Source organism: Ictalurus furcatus, chromosome 16, assembly GCF_023375685.1.
Source record: "Ictalurus furcatus strain D&B chromosome 16, Billie_1.0, whole genome shotgun sequence".
In the NCBI taxonomy this organism is placed as follows: Eukaryota; Metazoa; Chordata; class Actinopteri; order Siluriformes; family Ictaluridae; genus Ictalurus; species Ictalurus furcatus.
The window spans coordinates 214,192-222,500 of record NC_071270.1 but is presented as its reverse complement, the minus strand read 5'-3'; the positions used below and the strand labels follow the sequence as shown (position 1 = coordinate 222,500).

Genomic DNA, 8,309 nt, shown 5'->3' with positions numbered 1-8,309 from the left:
TTTAGAGCTAACGTCATTTGGGATGACACGTACTGCACCATACAGGAAGAGCTGCTAGAAAAGAGATTACAATATAAACTTCAGCTACATGTCACAGACCGCATTGACTTCATGTTCATTAAACTGGAGCAATATGGCAACACAAATACACAGCTGCTACCATTGCAGAACCCACATAGACAACAGAACATGTACTGAGCGCTAGATATAACCTGGGATGCAACTTAACCAGTTGAGTTAGAAATTAAACTGATTGTCACTTAAGTAAAATGTATAAGAAAGAATTATTCTCAATTTTATGTGAGCAACTAAAGCTAGGGAGACGCTGCACAATGTTATGTAAGGAACAAAACACTGCAGGACGACGTGACCACCATCCTGAAGCTGATTATTTTGCAATAAAAGCACATCCTGAAGTGTTTTCTTCCCATTTCACCACAGTAATTTACCAATCATACAATTTTTATGTATTAGTCAACAACACATCATACTTTTTATGCACTTATCAAAACAAATTAGGTGTTCCTGTCATTACTTACACTATAGCAGCTATAAACAACTGTCGTTCTGTCAACAGGATCTCGTGCAGTTAAGAAGACCCAACTGCCCCCCCCCCAAAAAAAAACAAAAACAAAAATACAACGCAGGTTCTCATGTTAATAGCAGACTATGAATCAGTCCCTCCAGGATTTCATGATTTTGCGATCACAGAAATTAATGCAAAAACTAAGCAAACGCCGCAATATTCTGAGGAGCTTGCAATTTTTCAGAATGAACCGCAGATTTAGGTCAAGACGCATCATGTGACCATCACAACGCACTTTCAGTCAAAAGTTCTCATTTACCGACAAACATCACTGTGAAAGACAAAACAATGTTGTGCAATTGCAATTTCGCCAATTCAAGTAGTTTTCTGCAAGAAAGCACAAAAAACTCCACAAATTGCGTCAAACGTTTTGAAAAAAGCCGCAGCAAAATCGAGCGTTTTTGGCCGCAACAAATCACCAAAAAAAAAAAAACCCTCAACGAAATCCTGTACGGACTGACAAACTGCAAAGTCCTTTCCCATGTCAGAAAACTTAAAATTACAGCTTAACTTCTCATTACAAAAGCACTGACACTGGAGACTCCTTACAAAAATGCTAAACCAAACATCTCCCTACAGAAAACGTCACCAGATGAACAATTGTAAAAATCAATTATACGTTGCATCCATCATACAAATGACTGGATAAGTTGTTACTATAGAAACAATCACACATTAATATTAACCTCGCAGCTGGAACTACTTTCAGAGCCGTCCTTATAGAAAATTATATGAATCGACACCTTCTGACCGATCAGAACGGAGACTTTCATGGTGCTGTGGTATAAATTAATTCACTACACACGTGCAGAAATCAACAAACAAACAAACAAACAAACAAACAAATAAAAGCACAGTCTGACTACAGTACATTCTCTAGAAGTTACACTTCAGTAGGTTTTATTATACAATTAAATAACATTTTCAAAAGAGCATCTGTTGCTGGGCAGGAGGTTTTACCGGAAAATTCCAGTTCTAAATGTTGTAACATACACAATAATTTATTGACAGATATATTTCGTTTTCTTTGTGCGTGTATGGCATGCCGTTTCTTCATCGCCACAAAGAGTTTCTTCGTTAATGGGATTACGTTTGCCATGCTTTCTAATAATTACAGCTGGGATGATGCGGTGTTGCATGACCACCTGCAGAATGTCCCTAAAACACTGAAAGGAATAGTTTAGATGAAAGTAAAACTTTTCCACACACCCAGATGAAGCCGATCAGCCTGCTTGTCTTAAAAAAATAAAATAAAAATAAAAAATTCGACAAAATCAGCAGCAGAATCACTTTCTATCTAATCACAAAGTTTGTCTCAGGTATGGTCCCTGTTGATTTGTATTTTTTTTTATTTTTTTTATGTGGACTTCTGATTAGTTTATAACACTGTATGCACATACAATTTTACTAAGCCATCGTTTGGCTCAATATTCCTTACAAGAAAGTCGCACGATGCTAAATAAGCAATGCTGGGTGCTTTGCAGAGTGAAAACATACAGCAGGACAAGTCATGTGAGGTAGCTGGTTTCCTACTCATGTAAAGAACTAATGGAAGTGCAGTACAGTGGTGAAACTCGTAAATTTACCCTTTTAACACAGTCCACAGACACTGTAGTGTTGGTTTTGCTTTTTCATTGCACTGCAACACTCACCACTCCACTGCATCATAATTAAAAAAAGTGTGTGTACATCAAACAAAAGGTTGCCAGATCACGTCTCAAAAGTTGAAGCATTTTTATGCTCATTGATCCAGAAACAAATAACAGACCTGGCAATCTTCAACGTCTTTTTCCTGCCCAGTGAACACAGAAGATGAGTCAATCTGGAATGATTCATATTCAGTTGTTTAGTCGTTTTGAACTCGCCAATATTAACCGTCACCCACTGGAAGCTCCGCCCCCTTTCAACTCTCTCACGTTAGGAATCTTTTTGCCCTTGCTTTTAATCTTCTCATTATTAATCTTCAGGCAGGTCTGAAACAACCTTTTGCTTTTTATATTCATATTTGATTTGATATAATTCCATTTGAATGTAATTTCGTGAAGTTGTGTAGTCAGCTGATGAGGTTTAAGCCATGATTGGTTTGGGTCTTCCAGTCCAATCCGACACCCCTCATTTCTACATAACCAGTTCCTTTACTTGAATACGCATAGAATTGAAAACATCTATAGGGATACAGTGGTGCCTGAAGGTTTGTGAACCCTTTAGAATTTGCTATATTCCTGCATAAATATGACCTAAAACATCAGATTTTCACATAAGTACTAAAGAAGTAGACAAGAAGAACCCAGTTAAACAAATGAGACAAAAATATTACACTTGGTAATTTATGTATTGAGAAATTATCCATTATTACATATCTGTGAGAGGCAAAATTATGTGAATGTCTAGGATTAACAGTTAATTTGAAGGAGAAATTAAGAGTCAGGTGTTTTCAATCAGTGGGATGACAATCAGGTACGAGTGAGTGCCCGGTTATATTTAAAGAACAGGGATCTACCAAAGTCTGATCTTCACAGGTGGAAGTGTATCATGGCAGGAACAAAGGAGATCTCTGAGGACATGGTGGTGGTAGTATCATGGTTTGAGCCCATTTTGCTGCATATGGGCCAGGGAGGCATACAATCATTTACAGAACAATGAGTTCTGAATGATATCAGCGAACTCTAAAGGAAAATGTCAAGACATCTGTCCGTGATGTAAATCTCAAGAGAAAGTGGGTCATGCAGCAAGACAACGAGCCTAAACACACAAATCATTCTACAAAAGAACGGTTAAAGAAGAATAAAGTTAATGTTTTGGAATGGCCAAGTCAAAGTCCTGACCTTAATCTAATAGGAATGTTGTGGAAGAACCTGAAGCAAACAGTTCATGTAAGGAAACCCACCAACATCCCAGATCAACAGTTACCCCAAACATTTATCTGCAGTTATTGCTGCACAAGGGGATCACACCAGAGAATGACAGCACAGGTGCACATACTTTTGCCACTCACAGATATGTAATATTGGATCAAGAAAATATTAAGTATAATATTTTTAAATTGGGATCTCTCTGTCTAATTTTAGGAAATGAAAATTTGATTATGTTGTAAGTCATATTTATGCAGAAATGTAGAAAATTCTACATTCAAGCAGCCCTGTATAAGCAGCTGGAAATACAAGCCCCAGCTACGGCTAAGCTTCCCTTACTTGTTAGTTAAATTTACCCCTCACAAAATAAAGAAGCAAACTCAGGTACATTAAACATGATCGACAACATCTGGGGTAAGGAAAAATGGCACCTTTTTGTTTGGCTAAGCTACTCCTTTCAAAATCTGCTCATTATTCATTCAAGTACTTTAAACACATGATACGTCCGTGTCATCAGATGCAGTAATGATAAACAGAACTCCAACCATGAGGACACGTGCGTATAACTGTACACCATGAACAACAGCATTGGACATACAGTAATGACTGTTTTGGGTACCAGGCAAAAGCTGTGCGCTCTGGGGTTTATTACAGTGTTCATAACTGCCCTGTCCTTTATTTCCCTACTCCTCCAAAGCCTCCATGAAATCTGCGATGCTCTCCACCACATAATCGGGCACAAAGTCCTTCTTCTCTGCCTCGTCACTGTCCTTGTATACCTGCGCTTGCTCGAAGGTCGAGACGCCCGTTAGTGTGAGCACTGTAGAAAGGCCACAGTTAACGCCAAAGACGATATCAGTCTCTAAGCGGTCGCCTACCATCAAAGAGCTCTCTGGGTCTAAATCGAACTGGCTGGCGATACACTCGAACATGAAACGACTCGGTTTGCCGATCACCGTGGCCTTCCTGCTGCTGGCTGTTTCCAAAGCTGCAGTGAGACTCCCAGAACCTGTAGAGGTTAGAAACAGAGTCAGTCAGTGTTTTCATTAAAGTGCCTCAACTACAGAATGACATTTATTCAAAGAGCCCGTTTGCTGCTGTTGGGTGTCCTAACTGCCTTCCAGAGCCGATATTCATCACAACAATACACACCATAACTGTAGATAGTGCTAGTGCATATGGATGTAACATAATGCACAACAGGGACTTATTCAATACACACTGCACGTGAGAATAAACACCAAGTTTACAAATGTGAATGATCATCACTTGGCTGAATTCATGCACGGATAATGACGGTTTTGTTTTCTTTGGGCTTTGCTCTTTCATTCATGAACTATCCATAAGCTACGGCTTTCAGTTCAGCTCAAACGTCCGCTAAAGATAAACAGCACAATGTACAAAATAGATGATTTGTACGCTACTGACAAATCAACACAGCATGTAGAATACAAAAAAGGTATATAATGAAAAGGTACAGTTTATAATGTTTCTAAAAAGTAATCAAATATAATATACTAATCATGAGACATTTTTGTAGCAAGGCCAAACAGGGATAAACCATTCAAAATATGTTAGAATTAACAACTATAGTAAGCACTACATTGGGTCAGATTAGTTAAAGGGGAAAGATTGTCAATTTTTTTTTTTCATACAAATTCCTCGTTTAATTCTGAGCTTTCTAATTAACTGCATTTATTTTCACTGTGTTACATTTTGCTGCTGTTGGTATTTATATTTGCGAGCCACTCTAAAGTTTCATTCAATCCATACATATCTCCCTGCTGGAAAAAAAACTATAGAAACCCTCATAGAATTTGTAATGGTTTTAATGGGAATTGTATTGGTTTTAAAGGAAACTGTAATGGTCCTTATGGGTCTCTATGGGTAATTTGTTGCCTTCTATTGGCGGCATGTTATGTCTAGGTAGGACATCATAAATCAGTCTCTCCAGGACTTTTCAATCTCAGAAATTAACGCCAAATCAAGCAAACTCCAGTGTTCGGAGGAGCTTACAATTTTTCTAAATTACCTCAGATTTTGGCCAACACGCATCATTTGCCGTCATCACAGCACTAATTCAGTGAAAGCCCTTTCGACTCAGTTCCGTCGAACATGAGTACAGCTAAAGGGTCTCATTCACCAACAAACATCACTGTGAAAGACCATGCAATTGCAATTTTGCCAATTAGAGTAGTTTTTCACCAAAAAAACCCCAAACAAATAAACAAACAAAAAAGTCACAACTCCTATACAGACTGATTAAGGACAATTGATGGTGATTTAATTTTAATGGTTAGCTAATGGGTTGTAATTTTTTTTTTAGTAGAAACCATTAGAACTTCTGTGATGGTTTCTATTGTTTTGGGGGGTTTTAGCAGGTTTCCACACACCACTTTCCTGACAGGAAAACAAACTTGTGAGAAAAAGTGTTTAAGAATTATTTAAAGCAGTATACAAGATGAGTGTTTACTACGTGGGGAAAAGTCTGTAGATGGTCAAATCCCAGTAATGTACAAGGGTTTTCTTAATCATTTCCTGATTAAAAGTGTAACACTCAGGTAACAGTTGTAAGACTGGAAGCTAACTGAGTAACTGAAATAGAAAAACAAACACAGGCAAAAAAAAAATCTTTTTATATTTAAACAAAACGTGAGATATTGGAAGGATTATGAGACAAAAATATGTATATGCACGGCCTATTAATACGCGGGAAATAATTTTTACAATTTGTTATAATATAATTTTTGTGTTCGATGGTTGGTGCTTGCGAATCGACTCTGATTCAGAGTCGTTTAAAATGATCATGAATCACTATTTCAACTGTCGACTTTTACATCAAATGTGTCGTGTTTCTAAAAAATAATAATAATTAAAACTCCAGTATATAATAAACACAACTTTTATGAATTTTGAAGCCTATATACAATCGCAAGAAGTAAAAAGGTAATATTAAGGCTATAAACGAACTACAACACGGTCGCAAGACTTAAACGTCACCACCACTACGCTTCCGACAACTCTTTCAATCTTTATTTTAAAAAAAACCTACAATTGGAAAATACTACAAATTGGTAAATCTATCAAATTGGTAAGTTTGAGTTGGAATAGTCTGCAAGAGTGAGAGTATAAACACACCGAGGCTGTCGTAGAGGAGTTTTCCTGTTCTGATGACGTTTAATGTCCGCGACAACCTCTGTAGTACCATTTAGCCACTTGTTAGCATCCGTCTTTTTCAGGACCCGTAAAAGCTTAATAAAATCACGAGTGGAATATTACTGATGTATTTTATGTCGTGGAATAAAACGTGAACATATCCAGAGCTTGTGTTAACCACAGACCTTATTTCAGACATTTAACCAAAAATCCATTTTAAAAACCTCATTGAGTTCGAGTACACAAAAATTCAGTCGAGATCACGAGAAAACAAGAAAAACACAATAATGCCTGGCCGCTTAAGACTTCCGTAAATAAGGGTTAAAATGTTCATGAGAAATGCACAGACTTTTACTACTGAACCGCTTTACATTTTTATGGGCTTTTAATGGAGTAAATGTCAGGACTGGTTCTGGTTCTGTAGCAGGTGCACCTGATAACGGGTTCCATCATGAACACTTGTTACCTGGTGTGATTCTTCCTCCACGCAGCGGGTGCCAGGGGTCGGGATCAGTGGCCAGAAACAAACACTCGGAGTCCCGCAAGTAGCAGCAGGCTTTGGCCAACTTCATAAAGCTGAATTTCTCGTCGTAGCCCACGAGCACGGCGCGCACGTCCGGGTCCAGTGCGCAGTTGGAAATGTTGACGTCCGGTCCGTCCTCTTCCTCCTCGACCACGGCGATACCGGCATCCCGCAGCTCGGTGTGCACGCCGGGGCAGCCGATGGCAAACACCTTGCCGGTGAGAGTGGCCACGTCGCGCAGGTACGCAGCCGAGCAGTATGCCGAGCTGAAGATCTCCTGCTCGTTCACGTCGGCGAATCCGAGCCGCTCGAACTTCTGCACGTAGCTCTGCCTCGGCCTGGTGCAGTTGTTAGTGACGAAGAACACCCGCTTCCCGCGCTGCTTCAGCGCGCGCACCGCCTCGGGAGCTCCCGCCACCGCCGTCTCTCCGTTCCAGATCACACCGTCGCAGTCGAACAGCACGTCGTGCTTGGACTCGAGAAGTTCGAGCAGCTGAGCGCCGCGGATTTTCTGACAGCCTCCGCTCGCTCTCGCTCCGGCCATCCTGATCGATGCTTGCGGTAATGAGCTCGCGTGCAACCCTATATTTGCGGGCCAAATCGATTACGTCACTCGTCGGAAAACCGTCGCCGTTACAAGCTGCACGAGACTGTATGGGGGGGACAAACCGAACCCTGTACCCTGGATCCTAAATAGCACCGAGATTCACAGATTTATCAAACCTCATCTCCATGTCTCTGAGACAGCGCTCTCTGCAGGTCGGGAATGGGCGTGTCCAAAGGCTATTTTCATTGGCCGAGAGCGCGGGCAGTTAGTTAGACTGCAGTGCTGCGGGCATGACGTGTTTTTGTAGGCCAACCTTGATGACGGAAGCCTGACCCATACCTGTAGTTTTTTTTGGTTTTGGGTTTTTTTTTGTAAAAACATCTTTTTAACGTCAATAATCTAAATACAACAAGATATGCGTATAAAAAGAATGATTTTGATATATGATTTAGATTGAGATATATATATATATATATATATATATATATATATATGAGGTTGTTGAAAAGTCAAATTTATCCCTCAGTATTTTAATTAAACTACTAGCTTCCATCCTGAGGTAAAGGTAAACTCGTTAGCTTAACTACATTAAAACATGCTTAATTACCATGCTTAATTAACAGAGTCTCACCCTGGGGGTGTGGC

General features: G+C 39.6%; 1 protein-coding gene across 1 annotated transcript in view; it reads right to left on the bottom strand.

Annotated features, from left to right (window-relative positions):
- The window catches only part of pdxp (pyridoxal (pyridoxine, vitamin B6) phosphatase), an 8,647-nt gene extending 665 nt beyond the window's left edge, over positions 1–7,982 (bottom strand). Inside the window, exons 1-2 of the mRNA XM_053645359.1 lie at positions 7,061–7,982; positions 1–4,447 (exon numbers count right to left, since the gene is read on the bottom strand). The exon at positions 1–4,447 is cut by the window's left edge and continues 665 nt beyond it. Of these exons, the coding sequence (XP_053501334.1) occupies positions 4,122–4,447; positions 7,061–7,661 (927 nt within the window). The 5' untranslated portion in view covers positions 7,662–7,982 and the 3' untranslated portion in view covers positions 1–4,121. The remainder of the gene's footprint in view (positions 4,448–7,060) is intronic.
- Positions 7,983–8,309: the final 327 nt, after the last annotated feature.